At 47.7% G+C, this 25067-nt stretch overlaps 1 protein-coding gene across 3 annotated transcripts in view; it reads right to left on the reverse strand.

The window, feature by feature from the left end:
* Positions 1 to 25067, reverse strand: part of LOC134935628 (dihydrofolate reductase-like) — a 146532-nt gene that overhangs the window by 58342 nt on the left and 63123 nt on the right. For all 3 annotated transcript variants that reach the window (XM_063930566.1, XM_063930565.1, XM_063930564.1), the window contains 3 exons: positions 20503 to 20617; positions 15561 to 15610; positions 7539 to 7644 (listed from right to left, as the gene is read on the reverse strand). In XM_063930566.1, coding sequence (XP_063786636.1) covers positions 7539 to 7644; positions 15561 to 15610; positions 20503 to 20609 — 263 coding nt within the window. In that variant the 5' untranslated portion in view covers positions 20610 to 20617. The remainder of the gene's footprint in view (positions 1 to 7538; positions 7645 to 15560; positions 15611 to 20502; positions 20618 to 25067) is intronic.

Consider the following 25067-nt stretch of genomic DNA (forward strand, 5'->3'; position numbering starts at 1 on the left):
TTTCACTTGCAATCCTGTGAGGAGACCTGGAAAACATGAACTGTTGGGGGTACTTGAGGACCGAGGTTGAGAACCACTGCTCGAGGGCACCGTGATTCAAATAAGTTTTGGAACCACTGAACTATGATGAAACAGTGCCCTCCAGTGGTCAAGTCATTATTGAGCCTGTATATCTTTTCTCTTGTATATACTAGAGATGAGCGCCTGACATTTTTCGGGTTTTGTGTTTTGGTTTTGGGTTCGGTTCCGCGGCCGTGTTTTGGGTTCGAACGCGTTTTGGCAAAACCTCACCGAATTTTTTTTGTCGGATTCGGGTGTGTTTTGGATTCGGGTGTTTTTTTCCAAAAACACTAAAAAACAGCTTAAATCATAGAATTTGGGGGTCATTTTGATCCCAAAGTATTATTAACCTCAAAAACCATAATTTACACTCATTTTCAGTCTATTCTGAATACCTCACACCTCACAATATTATTTTTAGTCCTAAAATTTGCACCGAGGTCGCTGTGTGAGTAAGATAAGCGACCCTAGTGGCCGACACAAACACCGGGCCCATCTAGGAGTGGCACTGCAGTGTCACGCAGGATGTCCCTTCCAAAAAACCCTCCCCAAACAGCACATGACGCAAAGAAAAAAAGAGGCGCAATGAGGTAGCTGTGTGAGTAAGATTAGCGACCCTAGTGGCCGACACAAACACCGGGCCCATCTAGGAGTGGCACTGCAGTGTCACGCAGGATGGCCCTTCCAAAAAACCCTCCCCAAACAGCACATGACGCAAAGAAAAAAAGAGGCGCAATGAGGTAGCTGACTGTGTGAGCAAGATTAGCGACCCTAGTGGCCGACACAAACACCGGGCCCATCTAGGAGTGGCACTGCAGTGTCACGCAGGATGGCCCTTCCAAAAAACCCTCCCCAAACAGCACATGACGCAAAGAAAAAAAGAGGCGCAATGAGGTAGCTGACTGTGTGAGTAAGATTAGCGACCCTAGTGGCCGACACAAACACCGGGCCCATCTAGGAGTGGCACTGCAGTGTCACGCAGGATGTCCCTTCCAAAAAACCCTCCCCAAACAGCACATGACGCAAAGAAAAAAAGAGGCGCAATGAGGTAGCTGTGTGAGTAAGATTAGCGACCCTAGTGGCCGACACAAACACCGGGCCCATTTAGGAGTGGCACTGCAGTGTCACGCAGGATGTCCCTTCCAAAAAACCCTCCCCAATCAGCACATGATGCAAAGAAAAAGAAAAGAAAAAAGAGGTGCAAGATGGAATTATCCTTGGGCCCTCCCACCCACCCTTATGTTGTATAAACAAAACAGGACATGCACACTTTAACCAACCCATCATTTCAGTGACAGGGTCTGCCACACGACTGTGACTGATATGACGGGTTGGTTTGGACCCCCCCCAAAAAAGAAGCAATTAATCTCTCCTTGCACAAACTGGCTCTACAGAGGCAAGATGTCCACCTCATCTTCACCCTCCGATATATCACCGTGTACATCCCCCTCCTCACAGATTATCAATTCGTCCCCACTGGAATCCACCATCTCAGCTCCCTGTGTACTTTGTGGAGGCAATTGCTGATGGTCAATGTCTCCGCGGAGGAATTGATTATAATTCATTTTAATGAACATCATCTTCTCCACATTTTCTGGATGTAACCTCGTACGCCGATTGCTGACAAGGTGAGCGGCGGCACTAAACACTCTTTCGGAGTACACACTTGTGGGAGGGCAACTTAGGTAGAATAAAGCCAGTTTGTGCAAGGGCCTCCAAATTGCCTCTTTTTCCTGCCAGTATAAGTACGGACTGTGTGACGTGCCTACTTGGATGCGGTCACTCATATAATCCTCCACCATTCTATCAATGTTGAGAGAATCATATGCAGTGACAGTAGACGACATGTCCGTAATCGTTGTCAGGTCCTTCAGTCCGGACCAGATGTCAGCATCAGCAGTCGCTCCAGACTGCCCTGCATCACCGCCAGCGGGTGGGCTCGGAATTCTGAGCCTTTTCCTCGCACCCCCAGTTGCGGGAGAATGTGAAGGAGGAGATGTTGACAGGTCGCGTTCCGCTTGACTTGACAATTTTGTCACCAGCAGGTCTTTCAACCCCAGCAGACCTGTGTCTGCCGGAAAGAGAGATCCAAGGTAGGCTTTAAATCTAGGATCGAGCACGGTGGCCAAAATGTAGTGCTCTGATTTCAACAGATTGACCACCCGTGAATCCTTGTTAAGCGAATTAAGGGCTGCATCCACAAGTCCCACATGCCTAGCGGAATCGCTCCCTTTTAGCTCCTTCTTCAATGCCTCCAGCTTCTTCTGCAAAAGCCTGATGAGGGGAATGACCTGACTCAGGCTGGCAGTGTCTGAACTGACTTCACGTGTGGCAAGTTCAAAGGGCATCAGAACCTTGCACAACGTTGAAATCATTCTCCACTGCACTTGAGACAGGTGCATTCCATCTCCTATATCGTGCTCAATTGTATAGGCTTGAATGGCCTTTTGCTGCTCCTCCAACCTCTGAAGCATATAGAGGGTTGAATTCCACCTCGTTACCACTTCTTGCTTCAGATGATGGCAGGGCAGGTTCAGTAGTTTTTGGTGGTGCTCCAGTCTTCTGTACGTGGTGCCTGTACGCCGAAAGTGTCCCGCAATTTTTCTGGCCACCGACAGCATCTCTTGCACGCCCCTGTCGTTTTTTAAAAAATTCTGCACCACCAAATTCAAGGTATGTGCAAAACATGGGACGTGCTGGAATTTGCCCATATTTAATGCACACACAATATTGCTGGCGTTGTCCGATGCCACAAATCCACAGGAGAGTCCAATTGGGGTAAGCCATTCCGCGATGATCTTCCTCAGTTGCCGTAAGAGGTTTTCAGCTGTGTGCGTATTCTGGAAAGCGGTGATACAAAGCGTAGCCTGCCTAGGAAAGAGTTGGCGTTTGCGAGATGCTGCTACTGGTGCCGCCGCTGCTGTTCTTGCGGCGGGAGTCCATACATCTACCCAGTGGGCTGTCACAGTCATATAGTCCTGACCCTGCCCTGCTCCACTTGTCCACATGTCCGTGGTTAAGTGGACATTGGGTACAACTGCATTTTTTAGGACACTGGTGAGTCTTTTTCTGACGTCCGTGTACATTCTCGGTATCGCCTGCCTAGAGAAGTGGAACCTAGATGGTATTTGGTAACGGGGGCACACTGCCTCAATAAATTGTCTAGTTCCCTGTGAACTAACGGCGGATACCGGACGCACGTCTAACACCAACATAGTTGTCAAGGACTCAGTTATCCGCTTTGCAGTAGGATGACTGCTGTGATATTTCATCTTCCTCGCAAAGGACTGTTGAACAGTCAATTGCTTACTGGAAGTAGTACAAGTGGGCTTACGACTTCCCCTCTGGGATGACCATCGACTCCCAGCGGCAACAACAGCAGCGCCAGCAGCAGTAGGCGTTACACGCAAGGATGCATCGGAGGAATCCCAGGCAGGAGAGGACTCGTCAGACTTGCCAGTGACATGGCCTGCAGGACTATTGGCATTCCTGGGGAAGGAGGAAATTGACACTGAGGGAGTTGGTGGGGTGGTTTGCGTGAGCTTGGTTACAAGAGGAAGGGATTTACTGGTCAGTGGACTGCTTCCGCTGTCACCCAAAGTTTTTGAACTTGTCACTGACTTATTATGAATGCGCTGCAGGTGACGTATAAGGGAGGATGTTCCGAGGTGGTTAACGTCCTTACCCCTACTTATTACAGCTTGACAAAGGGAACACACGGCTTGACACCTGTTGTCCGCATTTCTGGTGAAATACCTCCACACCGAAGAGCTGATTTTTTTGGTATTTTCACCTGGCATGTCAACGGCCATATTCCTCCCACGGACAACAGGTGTCTCCCCGGGTGCCTGACTTAAACAAACCACCTCACCATCAGAATCCTCCTGGTCAATTTCCTCCCCAGCGCCAGCAACACCCATATCCTCCTCATCCTGGTGTACTTCAACACTGACATCTTCAATCTGACTATCAGGAACTGGACTGCGGGTGCTCCTTCCAGCACTTGCAGGGGGCGTGCAAATGGTGGAAGGCGCATGCTCTTCACGTCCAGTGTTGGGAAGGTCAGGCATCGCAACCGACACAATTGGACTCTCCTTGTGGATTTGGGATTTCAAAGAACGCACAGTTCTTTGCGGTGCTTTTGCCAGCTTGAGTCTTTTCAGTTTTCTAGCGAGAGGCTGAGTGCTTCCATCCTCATGTGAAGCTGAACCACTAGCCATGAACATAGGCCAGGGCCTCAGCCGTTCCTTGCCACTCCGTGTGGTAAATGGCATATTGGCAAGTTTACGCTTCTCCTCCGACAATTTTATTTTAGGTTTTGGAGTCCTTTTTTTACTGATATTTGGTGTTTTGGTTTTGACATGCTCTGTACTATGCCATTGGGCATCGGCCTTGGCAGACGACGTTGCTGGCATTTCATCGTCTCGGCCATGACTAGTGGCAGCAGCTTCAGCACGAGGTGGAAGTGGATCTTGATCTTTCCCTAATTTTGGAACCTCAACATTTTTGTTCTCCATATTTTAATAGGCACAACTAAAAGGCACCTCAGGTAAACAATGCAGATGGATGGATTGGATACTAGTATACAATTATGGACGGGCTGCCGAGTGCCGACACAGAGGTAGCCACAGCCGTGAACTACCGCACTGTACTGTGTCTGCTGCTAATATATAGACTGGTTGATAAAGAGATAGTATACTCGTAACTAGTATGTATGTATAAAGAAAGAAAAAAAAACCACGGTTAGGTCACTGGTATATACAATTATGGACGGGCTGCCGAGTGCCGACACAGAGGTAGCCACAGCCGTGAACTACCGCACTGTACTGTGTCTGCTTCTAATATATAGACTGGTTGATAAAGAGATAGTATACTCGTAACTAGTATGTATGTATAAAGAAAGAAAAAAAAACCACGGTTAGGTCACTGGTATATACAATTATGGACGGGCTGCCGAGTGCCGACACAGAGGTAGCCACAGCCGTGAACTACCGCACTGTACTGTGTCTGCTGCTAATATATAGACTGGTTGATAAAGAGATAGTATACTCGTAACTAGTATGTATGTATAAAGAAAGAAAAAAAAACCACGGTTAGGTCACTGGTATATACAATTATGGACGGGCTGCGGAGTGCCGACACAGAGGTAGCCACAGCCGTGAACTACCGCACTGTACTGTGTCTGCTGCTAATATATAGACTGGTTGATAAAGAGATAGTATACTCGTAACTAGTATGTATGTATAAAGAAAGAAAAAAAACCACGGTTAGGTGGTATATACAATTATGGACGGGCTGCCGAGAGCCGACACAGAGGTAGCCACAGCCGTGAACTACCGCACTGTACTGTGTCTGCTGCTAATATATAGACTGGTTGATAAAGAGATAGTATACTCGTAACTAGTATGTATGTATAAAGAAAGGAAAAAAAACCACGGTTAGGTCACTGGTATATACAATTATGGACGGGCTGCCGAGTGCCGACACAGAGGTAGCCACAGCCGTGAACTACCGCACTGTACACTGGTTGATAAAGAGATAGTAGTATACTCGTAACAACTAGTATGACGACGGTATAAAGAATGAAAAAAAAAACCACGGTTAGGTGGTATATAATACAATTATGGTTGGACGGACTGCCTGCCGAGTGCCGACACAGAGGTAGCCACAGCCGTGAACTACCGCACTGTACACTGGTTGATAAAGAGATAGTAGTATACTCGTAACAACTAGTATGACGACGGTATAAAGAACGAAAAAAAAACCACGGTTAGGTGGTATATATTATAATACAATTATGGATGGATGGACTGCCTGCCGAGTTCCGACACAGAGGTAGCCACAGCCGTGAACTACCACACTGTACACTGGTTGATAAAGAGATAGTAGTATACTCGTAACAACTAGTATGACGACGGTATAAAGAACGAAAAAAAAACCACGGTTAGGTGGTATATATTATAATACAATTATGGATGGACGGACTGCCTGCCGAGTTCCGACACAGAGGTAGCCACAGCCGTGAACTACCGCACTGTACACTGGTTGATAAAGAGATAGTAGTATACTCGTAACAACTAGTATGACTATGACGACGGTATAAAGAAAGAAAAAAAAAACCACGGTTAGGTGGTATATAATACAATTATGGATGGACGGACTGCCTGCCGAGTGCCGACACAGAGGTAGCCACAGCCGTGAACTACCGCACTGTACTGTGTCTGCTGCTAATATAGACTGGTTGATAAAGAGATAGTATACAATACTACTAATATACTGGTGGTCAGGCACTGGTCACCACTAGTCACACTGGCAGTGGCACTCCTGCAGCAAAAGTGTGCACTGTTTAATTTTAATATAATATTATTTATCATGTACTCCTGGCTCCTGCTATAACAACCTGCAGTGCTCCCCAGTCTCCCCCACAATTATAAGCTTTATATACAATACATTGATGTGCAGCACACTGGGCTGAGCAGTGCACACAGACTGAGTCACTGTGTGACTGTGTATCGTTTTTTTCAGGCAGAGAACGGATATATTAAATAAAACAAACAACTGCACTGTCTCTGGTGGTCACTGGTCACTGTGGTCGTCAGTCACTAAACTCTGTCTGCACTCTGCACTCTCTTCTAATCTACAGTATCACAGCAATCTCTCTCTCTCTTCTAAATCTAATCTAAATGGAGAGGACGCCAGCCACGTCCTCTCCCTATCAATCTCAATGCACGTGTGAAAATGGCGGCGACGCGCGGCTCCTTTTATAGAATCCGAGTCTCGCGATAGAATCCGAGCCTCGCGAGAATCCGACAGCGTCATGATGACGTTCGGGCGCGCTCGGGTTAACCGAGCAAGGCGGGAAGATCCGAGTCGCTCGGACCCGTGAAAAAAAAAGTGAAGTTCGTGCGGGTTCGGATTCAAAGAAACCGAACCCGCTCATCTCTAGTATATACTGCTAGAATGTTTTACCAAATTACTCTGTACATGTGACTACCAGACAAGGTAGTACTATATAAAATAAATATTGTTTTTTGAATCACTAATGTATAAGTCCCTTCAGGCAGTGCCATACAAGCAAAAAATTCCTGTTTTTCAGCTAAAAGGCAAACAACAATGATTTTCTGCAGTATCAGAGAAAATAGGTTAAACACGCACAAGTTTTCAATGTGCCTTTGATGTGTTGTGTTTTTACCAATACAATTTATACAGTAGTACAGATAGCACACATTAATTAAATTCTAAATACGCCACTAACATTTTAGAACACATTGGGGTTGATTCAATTCTCTGACAGTTGAATAGCACCGGGAATTAGCTCATTCTCCAAACCTTTTTCTTTTTTTATAAATAATACAAAAATAAAGTGGTCACCGGCAAGTGTCTCCTCCAAGGATTTATGAACTCATACTTTGCCATGAGAAAACAAGTCTGACTTGCCCTTAGCACTAAATGGATTATAACAAGATGTAAGATAATACCGGAGTTTTCTTGTCAGGAGTACAATGACGGTATTTGCCAGAGGTAATAACTTCTCGTCAAATGTCTCAAATGAATGCCGTCCCCAAACAAGCAGGTTTTTCTTTTCTAAAAAAAAAATGCAGATATTTTTGGGATTAGTTCACTAGCTCTGCAATCTATAGAGGCATGTTGCTCTGTATAAGGTACAGATGTGTCCTCATACATCTTGCCTCAATACGCCACCTAGCGGGAGATACCTGGCGTGAGTAAGCTGACATGTCCCGCGCAACTCCGTTACCGTCGGGCATCTTTTTTTTGCAGAAAAATGCATCTTATTTGCATCGCTATGCAAATAGGATGAACACGCAGCTTATGCTGACTAAAATGATATGTGGCATGCTTACAGTTTTTTCTGTGTGCGACTGTGGCTGTATCTGCATGGTATCCGGACTCCAGGTCAACAGCAATTAGGTCGACACCTATTAGGTCGACGCCCATTGGTCGACAGTGGGTAGGTCGACACAGAGCCGGCCTTAGGCATAGGCAAACTAGGCAAATGCCTAGGGAATTTGGTATGCTTAGGGGCACCAGTAGCTTCTGCTGATTAAAATGATATGCGGCATGCCTATATTCTGTGTGTGACTGTGGCTGTATCTGCATACGAAATGCTACATTGCAGTGTATTCCTGGAAATCACTGTAATTTAGCATTTCGTATGCAGATACAGCCACAATCGCACACAGAATATAGGCATGCTGCATATTATTTTAATCAGCAGAAGCTGCTTGTGCATCCTAGCCATATAGTAATGCAAATAATATGATGCATTTTCATAAACAACAGGTACCCGACGTTAGCAGAGCTGACAGCTGACTCATGCCAGGTATCTCCTGCAGAACTAGCAGTGGTGCTAGGGGGCACCAGCCAAAATCTTGCCTAGGGCATCATATTGGTTAGGGCCGGCTCTGGGTCGACACTACAAATAGGTCTACATGGCCATTAGGTCAACATGAAAAAAGGTCGACATGAGTTTTTCACATTTTTTTTTCATACTTTAGGATCCACGTGGACTACGATTGGGAACGGTAACCTGTGCCGGGCGCAGCGGTAGCAGAGCGAGGCACCTTGCCCGCAGCATGGCGAGCGTAGCAAGCCATGCAAGGGGACGCGGTGCACTAATTGGGGTTTCCGGTCACTTGACGGAGAAAACAACAACAAAAAAACATAAAAACCGCATGTTGACCTTGTGCATGTCGACCTAATGGCCATGTCGACCTATTCCCAGTGTCGACCTACCCACTGTCGACCAATGGGTGTTGACCTAATAGGTGTCGACCATGAGTCCCAAACACATCTGCATATGAAGTGCTAAGTTACAGTGCTTTCTAGGAAAACACTGTAGCATAACATTTTTTATGCAGATATAGCCACAGTCACACATGGACTATAGGAGACTGCCGGTCACAATACTGGCACCTACATCCCACACCCTCATAATCCCGACATAACAGGGACTATTTCCACTCGTAGGTGTCCGTGGCACCCATAGAGTGGGAATAGAGCCTGTGGCGAGCGCAGCCCGCAAGGGGCTTTGATGCGCTCACCACCCCGCCGAGCATCTCAATGCCGAGATCTCGCCATCGGTATGGTGACTGGCGGGTGGGACGATACCAACCTAAATATAGGCATGCCGCATATCATTTTAATCAGCATAAGCTGCTTGTATGTCCTGCGTGACTAGAGGGGCTGACACATATGTAAAATAACATTTTACAGATAACTGAGGATGCAGGGTCAACACCTGGCACCTGCTTTCTGCATAGGAAAATGTTGCACAAATCGATTTCATTGATTAGAAGACACACTGCAAACAGTGCTAAAAAAATTTGCCGGTATCAGTTAAAATACACGTCATGCCTGCTGACATGTGCATCCCCCCGTCCTTCGCTGTCACCACAAAGGAATGTATATTGTAACTGCATGGCTCTCCATGCAGTTCTGATAGGCGTCCCCCAGCAGTAACCATCAGAACACGTGCATTATGGGCCTAATTCTGAGTTGATCGCAGCAGCAAATTTGTTAGCAGTTGGGCAAAACCATGTGCACTGCAGGGGGGACAGATATAACATGTGCAGAGAGAGTTAGATTTGAGTGGGGTGTGTTCAAACTGAAATCTAAATTGCAGTGTAAAAATAAAGCAGCCAGTATACTATTTACTAGTGATGAGCGGGTTCGGTTTCTCGGAAACCGAACCCCCCCGAACTTCACCCTTTTTACACGGGTCCGAGCCATACTCTGATTCTCCCGTATGGCTCGGGTAACCCGAGCGCGCCCGAACGTCATCATCCCGCTGTCGGATTCTCGCGAGATTCGGATTCTTTATAAGCAGCCGCGCGTCGCCGCCATTTTCACTCGTGCATTGGAAATGTTAGGGAGAGGACGTGGCTGGCGTCCTCTCCGTTATTGTTGAACTTGATTGTGCTGTGCACTATTGCTTAATTGTCGGGAGGGCTGGGGAGCAGCTGTATAATAAAGGAGGAGTACAGTGCACAGTTTTGCTGATCAGTGACCACCAGTTATCCGTTCTCTGCCTGAAAAAAACGCTCCATATCTGTGCTCAGTGTGCTGCATATATCTGTGCTCACACTGCTTAATTGTGGGGACTGGGGAGCAGCTGTATTATATAGCAGGAGTACAGTGCAGAGTTTTGCTGACAGTGACCACCAGTATACGTTGTCTGCCTGAAAAACACTCCATATCTGTGCTCAGTGTGCTGCTTTATTGTGGGGACTGGGGACCACCAGTATAATATTATATAGGAGGAGTACAGTGCAGAGTTTTGCTGACCAGTGACCACCAGTATATAATATATAGCATTACGGTACAGTAGGCCACTGCTGTACCTACCTCTGTGTCGTCATTAAGTATACTATCCATCTACATTCTATACCTGTGGTGCATTTTAGTTTTGCAGTTTGCTGACACAGTGACCACCAGTATACTATATATAATAGCAGTACTGTACGGAAGGCCACTGCTGTACCTACCTCTGTGTCGTCATTAAGTATAGTATCCATCTACATTCTATACCTGTGGTGCATTTTAGTTTTGCAGTTTGCTGACACAGTGACCACCAGTATACTATATATAGCAGTACGGAAGGCCACTACTGTACCTACCTCTGTGTCTTCATTAAGTATACTATCCATCTACATTCTATACCTGTGGTGCATTTTAGTTTTGCAGTTTGCTGACACAGTGACCACCAGTATACTATATATAATAGCAGTACGGTACGGAAGGCCACTGCTGTACCTACCTCTGTGTCGTCATTAAGTATACTATCCATCTACATTCTATACCTGTGGTGCGCCTCTTTTTTTCTTTGCATCATGTGCTGTTTGGGGACAATTTTTTTGAAGTGCCATCCTGTCTGACACTGCAGTGCCACTCCTAGATGGGTCAGGTGTTTGTGTCGGCCACTTGTGTCGCTTAGCTTAGTCACACAGCGACCTTGGTGCGCCTCTTTTTTTCTTTGCATCATGTGCTGTTTGGGGACAATTTTTTTGAAGTGCCATCCTGCCTGACACTGCAGTGCCACTCCTAGATGGGCCAGGTGTTTGTGTCGGCCACTTGTGTCGCTAAGCTTAGTCACACAGCGACCTTGGTGCGCCTCTTTTTTTCTTTGCATCATGTGCTGTTTGGGGACTATTTTTTTGAAGTGCCATCCTGCCTGACACTGCAGTGCCACTCCTAGATGGGCCAGGTGTTTGTGTCGGTCACTTGTGTCGCTTAGCTTAGCCATCCAGTGACCTCGGTGCAAATTTTAGGACTAAAAATAATATTGTGAGGTGTGAGGTGTTCAGAATAGACTGGAAATGAGTGGAAATTATGGTTATTGAGGTTAATAAAACTATGGGATCAAAATGACCCCCAAATGATTTAAGCTGTTTTTTAGGGTTTTTTGTAAAAAACACCCGAATCCAAAACACACCCGAATCCGACAAAAAATTTTCGGTGAGGTTTTGCCAAAACGCGTCCGAATCCAAAACACGGCCGCGGAACCAAATCCAAAACCAAAACACAAAACCCGAAAAATGTCCGGTGCACATCACTAGTATTTACCCTGCACAGAAAGAAAATAACCCACCCAAATCTAACAGAATTACCCCCTATGTCCCCCTGCAGTGACCATCACAACGCATGTGTCCCCCGCATGGGGCCCCCCAGCAGTGACTATCACAACGCATGTGTCCCCCAGCAGTAACCACTGGAACGCATGCGCATCAGTAAAACATTGAGTACTTTCGCCCCCGATGTTTTACTTACGTTCACCTCTGAATCAGACACAAAGCAGCTGACAGTGGGGAGAAATGTTCTTGCACCTTCGTGATTTTTTCTATTTGTGCGTATTTGTCACACTTACTTGTTTCAGATCTTCAAACAGATATTTACTCCTGTGTGCATATTAATTCTATACTATCACTAATGTATAATTTTTACGTATACTCCCCCTGTAAGGTTTGTATTAATTTGTCTTGCCTAAGTAGCAAGTTTATTGCCTAATGCAGTGGTTCCCAAACTGTGTGCCTAGGTTCCCTGGGGTGCTGTGAGTTTCTTGCAGAGGCTCCTGAGGTTGGGGGTCCAGGACCAAATCAAATCATTTATGGTCAAAGTGATAGACAAAACCAGTGCTAGTGGCTGCTAATAATAAAACGTGGGCAATCAGAAGTACAACTGTACCCCACCAGCACAATTTACTTAATTTAAGGGTGCCGTGAAAAAAATGCCACTCTAGGGTGCCATGATTCAAGAAAGTTTGGGAACCACTGGCCTAATGTATGATATGTATCTGGTGCTGGTTGTCTTTTTCACACGTCCGTCTCTCTGCCAGGTCTGACCAGAATAATGGCATTGTCCTTTAATACGCCTTCCTACTGTTTCAGTTTTTGGCAGTTGGTGGACAGCAGTGGTGAATTTCCCATTAGGCACATGAGGCAGGTGCCTAGGGGTGGCACTTGTTTGGGTGGTGGCACTTGGAAGCTTGTGTTGGTACTGTCAGTCCAAAAAATACACGGGACCCCAAATTATTCCCACTGTACTGTACTATATGCCATCTTGAATGTAAACAGGTAGGACATGCACATACTGCCCCTGTAAGCTGTCCTACTAAGTAAATATGTATACATAATTTAAAAAAAAATAGTTAATGGCTTTATCATTATTCTATTTGGCTGTCATCTTATGAGGGCATATAACCAATCAAAAGGAAAAAAAATTAGGCGGGGGGCATTACGGTTGTGCCTATGGGTGCCCTCACCCCTAAATCCACCCCTGGTGGACATGTGAGTTCTCAAATACTGAGTATCAGTCCTTACGAAGAGGCGAAGGACAAAGCTCATGCTCTACCATACCCTGTCTGTCTCTGCCGTCTTTACTACATCGGGCTAGTGAGAGCAGTAAGATAGAAGGTTCTATTAACTTGTGTTATTTCATTGTTGTTGAATTTTATATCCAGAAGCCTGAATCTGGCTCACGCATGTGCTCCTTGGCACCTAACTTGCTATTAAAGCATGAAGACTACTCTTACCATTGCCGGCAAGTGTCGCTGGTAAGATTTTTTATTGACGCTAACAGAGAACATCCTCTTTATATATAAAACTCATTTAGGTCTACTGCTTGTTTTCCAATTTCTTATATGGTCATGTGATCTACAGAGCTACAACTGCAATCTACATGTAAACATAAACCGTTCAAAATACTAAGGCCCCCATTTATCAAGCCTTGGAGAGTGATAAATAGTACAGTGATAAAGTACCAACCAATCAGCTCCTAACTTCCACGTCACAGGCTGTGGAAGTTAGGAGCTATTTATTTATCACTCTCCAAGGCTTAATAAATCTGGGCCTTCATTCAAATGCTTTTATCAGTCCTCATTTATGGGCATATTTATCCCAATCCACATATCAGATGCGTAGAATAGAGCATAGACTCAGAGCCTTTGCTGCTCTTTTGCAGAGCTACCTTTTTAAATATATCACCATAAAGATGGCACTGCTGGATGATTATAGGGGAGTTTTGCACGGACTCTATAGGCAGGGTCATCTTAATGTATAGGCATACCTGGCAGATGCCCAGGGCCCCACAATTCTAAGGGCCTTCGAGCAGGGGTGGGTGCTTATCACACAATCAGAGTGTCCAGGCAGCATTCTCTATCTGCCTCACAGCCAACAGCCAGACAGTGAATGTTGATTGGTGGATGGCTGGAGCTATCCACCAATCAGAGTGCTGCCATTCACTGTATGGAAGCATGTGGAAAAATGGCGCAGGACCGCAGGAGAGGCATGCTATTATTTGCACCTGTGAATGGGTGGCTAGGGGCCCAGTGCACTGTTTTGCCCAGGGTCTACAATGATGTTAAGACGGCAATGTGTATAGGTAGAGGACACTGCACAGGCTGTGTGCATTGCATGTGTGCATGGTGCACCCTGTACCCATAATAGATACTCCACTGAGCAGTAGTGACAGCTGATGTTATTGGTTTAATGAAAAGACATGTAAGAAAGAAGCACACAACCTGCACCTAGCAACAGCAATAAATGACGGTGTCAATACCAGATCACTTGAGTTCAGTCAGGCTCGTCACTGCAAGTTGTGTATGTCTTATATGTTTTTTTTTTTTTTTTTTCCTTTCCCTACAGACTACTTCAGAAAGAAATTGTTCTGTATCTAGACAGTGGGAAAGTTTAGAGTTATCTCCCAATCACTGCATGCCCTACTATGCAGATCAGCATTGAACAGGTGCTGATCATACCTGCTATAAGTGTGAATTACGACGGAGTACAGGGCAGTCTAGCACATTAAGGGGTATTATATTCACTTAAGTGCAGGGTTTTAAAAGTGGAGTTGTTGCCCATAACAATCAATCAGATTCTTCTTATCATTTATCTAGCACCTTGTGGACGATAATAGCTAGGAACTGAGCGGTTGTTATTGGAGCATATCCACTTCTAAAAACCCGCACTTGGTAAATATACCCCTAAGAGTAATATGGACATACCCTGGTGGTCATGACAATAACCCCATTATTACATAGACAGACTCCTCTTCCAATTTACAAATTGGAAATGTTGGGAGATATGATTCATGATTGAGGGGGGGAGGGGGGGTGGGGGGGGTGGGAGGGGTCCTATTAGTCCTATTAGGTGCAATCTGGTTTCGGACAATACATTTTTTTTGACTGATGGTACCATGAGGCACCAGAAGCATAATCCCAGATAATTGCCGGTTTATGGGGCTATCTGGATAACCCCCGGCGAACCTATTACCAGTGGTAAATTACCGCTGCTAATAGGATACCCCCCTTAGTTGTATAATAGAAGAAGAATGCAAGAAGAAGATAAGATAATAAGAAGATAATAAGAGGTTCAGAGTTTTTTCCCTGGAACATACTGTACAGTACATTTGGAAATAACATGTTACCATGGGTGCGGGGCATATACAGATTATCACTCAGGTGCCTGGGAGTGAAGAGAAGATGTATCCATAAGGCCATGCCCCTTCGTTTCACCCCACCTCCAGCACCTGGGCCCACCGGAAGCCTCTGCAGCCTTACAGATTCCAGCAGGCCCTGGCAAACACCTTTATTGCAACTATGAGCATGCTGGTGCTTGTAGTTCCCCAATCATTAGCACGTCCCTAGGGAATGAAAGGGTGAACCCATCTGGTGTGCCTTCCTGTTATAGTGTAATAAGCCCAGCCTGGCAAAGCCACCTATGCAGAGGTGACCCACCTTCATTGTCCCCCTGCATAGTGGTAAGTAGCCCAAACTACAGCACTGGTGTTGATTATTCATTTAGGGGTGGGGAAGTCATACTGATCTTTTTTAAAATGTTATTAAATGTACAGTATTTCTCTTTTTTTATTATGTATGTGAGATGTGGGCAACTCTAACCACAGGTACTGTATAAATGTGAAATGTTGCTGCACAGCTGTAAGTCACATTTGGGCTGCAAAACCACAAAATCCATTTGGTAACTTACCAGGCTGCTCCACTGTCGTTATCTTGTCTAATAAATACCGGAATTCTTTCCTGCAGTTAAAATATTTCATATTATTTCAATCAATCAATCAATCAATCACATTTGTATTTGTTTAACATATATCCCATGTATAATAATATGTGCAGAATTAAGGGCCTGATTCCATGTGGTACACTGATGCATTCGCAGCTGCGTCTTTGTACGAAGCTATTGTGCGAAAATATGCAAATGTCGCAGATGCCAGGATTTGTACTGAGCACCCACAGGTGGCATCGTAACCCCTAGCAGCTACATACAAAGATGCAGTGTCCATCGCAGATGCTTCCATATTCAATCTGATGGTGGCAGAATGGGTGCATGTACTGAGATTTTTGCCGCCATTTTTTCTGTATACAGGATCGCAGTCACAGCCTGAAACACGCCCCAAAACGGTCACAACAACTCGGCTGTGTTTTTGCCACCAGTCCCCTTTACCTCCTCCAAAACAACTGTCACTATGCAAATAAATACTATTGTGATTTACTGTCACCATCTCCTCTAGCCCTTGTATATTGCCTTAAAACTAAAGGCCTTATTCAGAGATGGGCGCAGATCGCTGCATACGCAGCTAGATCTGCGTCCATCTCCTCACATGCTGGGGGGCAGCACAGCACAGGGCAAGGCCGTCCAGCATGTGTGAGGCCCCCTCCCGATGCATCGAAACTAAGGTGGACCCTTGGCAGAGCAACGTATGTGTGCCATTTATTTTGATCGGAGCAAACAAATCCTGGCCCGCCCCCATTCGCCATGCCACGCCCTGCCCTACCCCCCAATGCTGCGTCGTAACCTTGCAATTGCCCACCACTGTCCATCGCATTGCTGTTGCAACCGCAATGTGTGTTGTTGCGGTGCGCAGTTTGCCTCCATCAGCAAACTGCACTGCGGGCCATTGATACGCCCATGTCTGAATGACCCCCTAGGTGCACCAGTGCAAATCGAGGCTCCACCAATGTGAACTTTGCACTGCAACTCTGCTGACTTATGTATCAGAAATAGTATTCGATGTCTACATGAAATACCTTCATCACTGTGGTAATCCATTTGGGTAGTAAGTTTACTTCAGTCATGTTGGGACACTACTTTATTCATGGTGAGTCTATTTAATTAAATATGACAGGACTCTTCATCCCAAGAAATTCACTTCATTCAACCTAGACATGTAGAGGTGGCCATTTATGAAAATGAGTGGCCGGGAAAAATCTTGATATTGCCAATAGCAACCACTGTAATATTTTCAGAAAAGGAAAGCTAACATCTGATTGGATGTTATAGGCAACACCACTCTTTTCCTTTTTAAGAAATATCTCCTTAGTTTGGAATCACAGTATATGGTACCTCTCAGTTAATTAAGATCTGTCATGGTCAGTCTTTATGCTCTCTTTACTAGGAAACAGTAATTTTCTAATCATTTCTATTGTCCAACTAGTAGAGTATATAAGGGTCTATTCATGAAGCAGTGAAAGAGAGAAGAAGTGAGCATGTGGAGAAGTTGCCCATGGCAACCAATCAGCTGCTCTGTACAATTGCATAGTGGGCCTAATTCTGAGTTGATCGCAGCAGCAAATTTGTTAGCAGTTGGGCAAAATCATGGGGGTAATTCTGAGTTGATCGCAGCAGGATTTTTGTTAGCAGTTGGGCAAAACCATGTGCACTGCAGGGGAGGCAGATATAACGTGCAGAGAGAGTTAGATTTGGGTGTGGTGTGTTCAAACTGAAATCTAAATTGCAGTGTAAAACTAAAGCAGCCAGTATTTACCCTGCACAGAAACAAAATAACCCACCCAAATCTAACTATTTCTGTAAATGTTATATCTGCCCCCCTGCAGTGCACATGGTTTTGCCCCTTTGCTAACAAACTTGCTGCTGCGATCAACTCAGAATTACCCCCAGTATGCAAATGATAAATGTTACTTCAATGCTGTTTGGTTACCAAGAGCAACTTCTCCACTGGCTCACTTCTCCACATTTTTCACTACTTTATGAATAGAGTGAATAGTCATCCATGTCATAAACTGTACATATTGCAAGGTTGGCAATGTAGCTGATTATGAAGGTGAAGATTCCAACCACTTTTACTGACAACTGTAGAACAGAAACTGTTTACTTTCATCCTTCTAGTTACCAGCTTGGCACAAGTGTCTCTGACGGTGCAGTCAGGGGTGACTGAGGAATGGAGATGATTATACCAGTTGGGAGGAAGAACCGTCTTGAGAGGCTTATTCTCATTAAGTAATCCTTTGTCCAATTTTAATTTTTATGGGAAAAAAGTAGAGTTTGTAATAACCTTTCATTCTTCTCCCTAAAGCTATCAGATGAGAGGGTGTCTTTCATGTTAAACTACGAGGATAGTTTAATCCCCTGCCTCATTTGCATAAAGCGCTACTGCCATCAAGGCAGAGAACAGTGAGTTTTAGCATTACTTTAACAAAATATTAAAACTGTACTGTGTGAAAAAAAAGTAAAATCACCTTAAGGGAAGAACACCAATAATTTTTGAATAACAATTATTTTTAAACTTGGCTCACATTCTCCAAACCTTCAGCCCATCCATGAGGTTAAACTTTTTAGCTTGGCACATAATAAGTGGGCCATCATCATTATATAATAATAATAATAATAATAATAATAATGTTATTTATATAGCACTTTTCTCCTAATATGACTCAGAGTGCTTTACATTTTCCTATTACAGCTCAAAATACAAAACAAGCTTAACAAGAGACTTTAGTGAAATGCTTGGGTGAAACTGGTAAGTCTTGAGTCTATTTATAAAGGATTCTAGAGTAGAGGCTTCTCGAACTGTGCTGGGAAGTGAGTCCCATAGAGTAGGAGTGGCCATTGACCATTGATGATTTGAAATCATTGATGGTTTATGGTTGATGTTGAATACTTTCACCATCGATGGCTAAGAACCAAATGGTTTTCTGCTATCGATGGAGAGGGCCCGATGGCAATGATTTTGTTTTTGTATGTGCCTATAACGCATGCATAAAACGGGGAATTGATGCAAGGGACGAGAGTATTATACTCCCATTATATAAATCACTAGTGAGGCCACATCTTGAATACTGTGTGCAGTTCTGGGCACCATATTACAAAAAGGATATCCTGGAGCTAGAAAAGGTTCAGAGGCGAGCGACAAAACTAATCAAGGGCATGGAGACGATGGAATATGAGGAAAGGCTTGCAAGGCTAGGCATGTTTACATTGGAAAAGAGGTGACTAAGAGGGGACATGATCAACATCTACAAATATATAAGGGGTCAATACACAGAGCTTGGGAGGGACCTGTTTTCTATAAGATCAGCACAGAGAACACGTGGTCACACGCTTAGGTTAGAGGAGAGGAGTATCCGCACATTGAGGCGAAAAGGTTTTTTCACAGTAAGGACAATACGTGTTTGGAATTCCCTGACTGAGTAGTAATGGCGGACTCAGTCAACACCTTTGAGAATGGGTTAGATAAATTCCTTTTGGATAAAGATATTCAGGCTTATGGTGCGTAGGCACGCATTATAGTTAATATAACTAGTCCTAACATAAAAATAACTAGTCCTATAATAAGACTGCATAAGAGACCACAAATAGGTTGAACTCGATGGACAATTGACTTTTTTCAACGTTAGTTACTATGTTACTATGTTACTATGCACAGTCACTACTGCTGCAGCGCTGAGTATTAACACAGTCTTCAGTGAAAGTCACAGGCTCGGCAGCAGAGCCGGCAGCAGCCGCAGCAGACATCGGCTGCTCAGCTCAGCTGTCGTCTGCCAGTCACTCAACATCCCTCCCTCCCTCCCCGCCCACTGTAACTATCTTCATAGACAGGGAAGGCAGCTACTTGCACCTTACCCTGCCTGTGTGTGTGGAGGGAGGGGGGGTTCAGACTTTCAGGGAGGAGTCAATGACTGTCTCCCCCCTGCCTCAGCAGCTCAGTCAGGGAAGTGATTACAATTCGCATTCCACAGCTAAGTGTGGCCGCACCTGACATCACATACTGGCACACAGTATGTTCCAGCAGCCATTCTAAAGCCAGCCGCCGGGGAAGCATGCACCGAGAAAACTTTTGCTGGCTGACTTTCACCAGCAGACATGCACAATTATTCTATAACTGGAACCATCGATGGTATAAGATAGCATATTTTTTAACCATAGATGGTTCCAGATAAAACAGGGCCGGTCCTAGCCCTTTTGGCGTCCCGGGCGGAAAATAGGGCGTGGCTTCATACAGGGGGCGTGGTCAGTTAAGCCTGCTGTAGAGTTGTGCCCCCATTTGTGCCCTCTGTAGTAGTAGCGCCGCTTACACACACAAAAAAATAATAATACTTACTATCCCCGCTCCTGATTCCCGACCGCTGCAGACCTCCGCCGGCGCCGCTCCTCTCCTCGGATCTATGAGACAGATAGACACTAGAGGTCAATTATGACCCCTAGCGTCTGTGTCAGTCCCACAATGCTGTGCTGTGCGCGATGACGTCATCGCGCACCGCACAGCAAAGGTCCTCTCCACGAAGGGAAACTAGACGGGTAGCGTCTAGTTCCCTTCACAGCGGGGGACACAGCGGACACAGCGGGGGGCACAGTAGCGGATCTTGCCATGGTGCTGCGCCCTCCGGATGGCGCCGGCGCCCTCCGAAGGCAGCGCCCCGGGCAAAAGCCCTGCTTGCCCGTGGCAAGATCAGCTACTGAGATAAAACCCCCATTGATGGCAACCGTCGATGGGTGTGATACCGAAGGCCATCCCTACCATAGAGTCGGAGCTGCATGGCTTAAGGATCAACCCCCAAGTGAATTCAGGGAGATTTTTATTTTACTTTTACTATATCAATACCGCTATATCAAAAATTCCCATTGTAAGATCATTGTAAGATCAGTGTAAGATCAGTGTAAAAAAGATACTTACGGGAGATCCCATGGTAAATGCCCCTTCAACCCAATCCCCATATTGTTACAAGCAGCGGCTATCAACTTTATTGGCTTGAATGGGTTTGGTAAATTTGTTTCAGACATGATGATTACTGGAAAGAAACAGAAAAGAAAGAAATTCAATATATCAAAATTTAGACCAAGGGTGTGTTATATAGCCATTAAACCTATGATTCCTTTTAAACTCTTATTAAAAGCAACATTCACAGATATATATATAACCGCTGGGTGAAGTGAGCGGCCCCCAGCCACCCCCCTCCGCTCAGCACACATTGCGCTGTGTGCTGAGCGGGGGGAGAGATGTGTGCTGAGCGGTCTGTGCTAGATTGCTCAGCGCACATCTCCCCGTGTGTACCCCCCTTTAGAGTTGCACGTAAAGCTCCTGCAATTGCGGCTGCTGTACACGCTTGGAAATAATTGCTGATTTACACCTGAAGTGCTGCTTTTGTGGTGGTACCAGCAACTTTATCTGGAAACAGGAAGTTCATCTACTCTCAGTTCCTTCCTTGAAGTTGTATCACCAGTCTATTCAATTTCAGCTTCTTAACAGACCAGGGAGGTGCTAATCTGGCTTTGCAAACCAAAACCCGAAATTCGGATTTAAATCCGAATTCCGAACTGCTGGAATATCCAAACCGGGACTCTGTTCGAATCAGATCTCCTCGGGAGATCTGGATTGCGTTTTCGTTCAATTCGAATCCACAAAATTTGTGTGGATTTGGATTTCTGGAGAACTGAACTGCACATCTTTAAGAAAAATTGGACGGATCTGTGCGCACACTTACCTCAATTCAGTTAACAAAACCACAACACGCCCATGATAAACGTATCCTATATGCGAATGCCCTGAAATACCCACTCAGTCAGTAAGTGATGATACGTCTGAAATCCATACAATTTAGGATTCCTAAGTAATTGCTCTAAGTTGCTTATGCAGGACCCATAGCATGCACAGTTCACTAATAAATCACAAGACAGCATTCTGAACCGTTATATGGAGTGTATTTACTAAGCCTTGGAGAGAGATAACGTGGAGAGAGATAAAGTACCAACCAACCAGCTTTTGTCATTTTTCATACACAGCCTGTAACATGGCAGCTAGGAGCTTATTGGCTGGTACTTTATCTCTCTCCATGTTATCACTCTTCAAGGGTTAGTAAATAGACCACTATATCCTTGGTTGCTAGAATTATCCCATGTTGTTACTGTAACTTGAAAGGAGAGAGAATTGACAGCATAGGAAAGGAATGAGTTAAACATCTTGTGAGGGGTGGACCTAGTTTTAAGGAAAGTACAGCCCTTGGAAAAAGGGGAGGGTTAGCATATATAGGGAAGGATAGGCCATTTTGTCTCTCTCTGGTTGCTGAAATTGCCTTGGGGTGAGTGCTGCTGTGCAGAATCTCCCCATTTATTCAGATATATATATTTCCAGTGTTTTTTGGTCAGCTTCCTGCATTAGGGGCACCCATTGGTATTATGGCTGCCACTCGCCCACGACGGTTCGCCGGGACCCCAGCCCGTTACCGCTCATCTGGCGGTGGGGCTGGTCCCGGGGACGAGCTGGCTGGCCCTGGGGACGGCGTCCCGTCCCCTGGGGCCTTCACGGCGGAGGCCGGGCCGGCTGTGACTGGCGGGAGCGGCCGACGAGGAGGAGCGGAGAAGAAGTCAGGCCGCCCGGAGGTGGACGGGCAGCAGCCCTCGCCTCCGAGCATGCCCGGGGAAGCCCTAGTGCCGGGTGCCCGCGGGTGCGCGCATGCACGCCGCGCCGGGCGCCCATCCAGGGAGCCGAGGCCGAGCTCGATGCCCATCTCTTCCCCCTTGCCGGAGCCGGCTAGAGGTTCCAGGCGGGGGGAGGGAACTGGGCGGGGGACTGTGGCTAGCCGAGCGAGGCCTGTGACAGGCCTCGCACGGCGTCATCCCCAAACACTTCGGCCGAAAGTGCACGGGCCGGAAGCGGTGGGACGTGCCCACGCGCGGCTCCGGCGACGTCGCTCGCGCACGTGTGCGCGCAGCGGCGCCGCTTTCCTCCTTGTCTCCTCAGCCCTCTCCCCCGCAGCCGGAACCCGGTGTGGAGCGGGGAGGGAGGGGGAGAGGCAGAGATCAACCAGGTGTTAATAATAATGGGGCTCTTAATGCAGGAGCCCAGACAAGCGGCCTTGTTGTGGCGGAGAGCAGTGGGGCGCGCGCACCCACGCTCGCCTCCGGCGGCGCTAGCCGCGCACGTGTGCGCGCAGCAGCGCCGCCAGCCCTGCTGTCTCCCCTGCTATCTCCCAGGCAGCCGGAGTCCGGCGGGAGCCGGGGGGAGAGGGGAGGCAGGGCAATTTATGATCACTGGCAGGGGAGTGCGATATCGGGAAATAGGGGTGCGGCAGCAAGAGGTCACGGAGTGCGCGCACGGGGTGTGCGCGAGCCCGTGTCCACTGCAAGCGGCGCAGTGCGCGCGCTCAGCTGCGCCGCGGGGTTCCCGGTCTCCCCAAATCACTCCCCTGGAGCCGGAATCTAGCGGCCTGCAGGGGAGGAGGGGGGACAGGGAATGGGTTAGTGGCCGCAGGGCTGCTGCACGCGCCGCATGTGCTCGCGGCGGCCCCCCTTCAGCGGCGTCGGATAGTTCCGATCCGCAGGAAGAGGGGGCGTTTTCGGAGGGAGAGAGCGAGGGCAGTGCGGGTACCGACAGGGGTGCCCCCGCTTTCCCGCCGGGGCAGCGGGCGTCGGGTGCCCAGCTCACGCAGGTCGGGCGGCGAGCGCGTGGTCGCGCGGGCCCCAGCCGAAGGGCCCAGGGCCGCGTTTTGGGGCAGTCGCGACCCCTCCGGAGCGCTGGCGTCGGCCCTGGCCACGGTGGTGGAGGCTTTAGGGCCGCTAGCTGCGGCTGCCTCCCCGAGGGCGGCTGTTCGTTCCGGAGCGCCTGCGGTAGTAGGCGGGTCCGGCGGGCGGCGGGCTTTGGCGGCGCAGCGGGTGGCACGCGCCTGCCGTGAGCTCGGGGCGGCAGCCGCAGAATTGCAACAGGGTCCAGGGCAGGACGCGGGGGAGCGCGCGGCGGCAACGCCCCCCGCACGGAGGCCGCGGCATGCGCCGCGAGTGCTGGATGGGTCCTCCGCTTCTTTCTCTTTTTCAGGGGAGCTCGGGGACGAGGAGATGGCAGATTTCGAGGAGGAAGGCGTCGATTTGGACACGCCGGAGGATTCCATGTCGGGGCAGCCGGCGGCATCAGGTGAGGTGGTGCAGTCGTTATCGGGTTCCTCCACGAGCTCTAGTTCTCGTAGTTCTTCCTCTTCCTCCTCTTCATCTTCCCTGTCGTCGCAGGCGTCCGAAGTCAGTAGCACGACTAGGGCAAAGAAGCGGGCGACTAAATTCGCCAAGAGGGCAGCGGGCCAACAGAAAAGGCGGAAGAGGCGCAAGCGGCTTAGCGAGGAAGCTCGTAGGGCCAAGAAGCGCCGCGATTTGCCCGGTGTCGTGCGATGCGACTATACTGCTGTAATGCGGGGGCTGCGAGATAGCTGCTGCAAGAAGATTCGGAGAGGGGACTTCGTGGACGTGTTCGTATTGACGAAGGTCACGAAGAAAGAGTATAAGGTGGTGGCCGCGAAGAAGGGCATCGGGGCTGAGGCATTCCGTACCTTCGATAATTGGCTGGCCGGGTTCTAGGTCTTCGCGGCATGTTACCTGGAGGACAGGCCGGCGGAGCACATGAATATAATTAGGTACCTGCATCTCGTACATGACATGCAGCGCACGTCTTCGGGATCGGAGTGGCGTAGGTACGACCAGGAATTCAGGGAAAAGCAGGACGGTTTGCAGGTCATGGACTTCGGGTTCAAGGACGTTGAGGTCTGGCTCAAGGTCACGCGGGCTTCGCAACAGGCTGAGGAGCGCCGGAAGCCGGGGGCGGATGAGCACCGCGCAGGGTCGCCCGCCCAGGGGTTCGGCGCGGACGGCGGATTGGCCAAGCCAGGAAGGTCGGGCGTTCGCGCAGGGGGGCGGGCCGCCACAAAAGGAAAATGTTTCGCGTTTAACAACGCGGCATGTTCCTTTGGCAAGCAGTGTCGTTTTCGACACTCGTGCCTCCAGTGCGGCGGATCCCACCCAGCTTCCTCCTGCTTCAAAGGCGGTCGGCAGGGTGCCCGGGGTAAACAACCTTACACCAGACAAGCCGCGGGTGGGAGCGCTTCGCAGAGCGCCAACACCAATTAAATTGGAGACTATGGGCTGGTGGTTGGACTTGTATCCGAATAGGGAGGATGCACAGTTTTTGTTTTCCGGTTTTCAGTTTGGGTTTCGCTTGCCTGTTGCGAGCGAGGTGTCCGTGCGTGCCCAGCGGAACCTCCAGTCTGCCCGAGCCTTGCCGTTAGTACTGAGGGAGAAAGTGGATAAGGAGGTCAGGTTGGGCAGGATGGAGGGACCGTTTCCATCGCCCCCGGTGGATGACTTGGTCATCTCTCCGGTGGGGGTGGTTCCCAAGAAGACTCCAGGCGCTTTCCGGCTCATTCAGCATCTTTCTTACCCGTCGGGGGCGTCGGTCAACGACGCAATACCGCCGGCTCATTG

Source organism: Pseudophryne corroboree, chromosome 6 (assembly GCF_028390025.1).
Source record: "Pseudophryne corroboree isolate aPseCor3 chromosome 6, aPseCor3.hap2, whole genome shotgun sequence".
Classification (NCBI taxonomy): Eukaryota; Metazoa; Chordata; class Amphibia; order Anura; family Myobatrachidae; genus Pseudophryne; species Pseudophryne corroboree.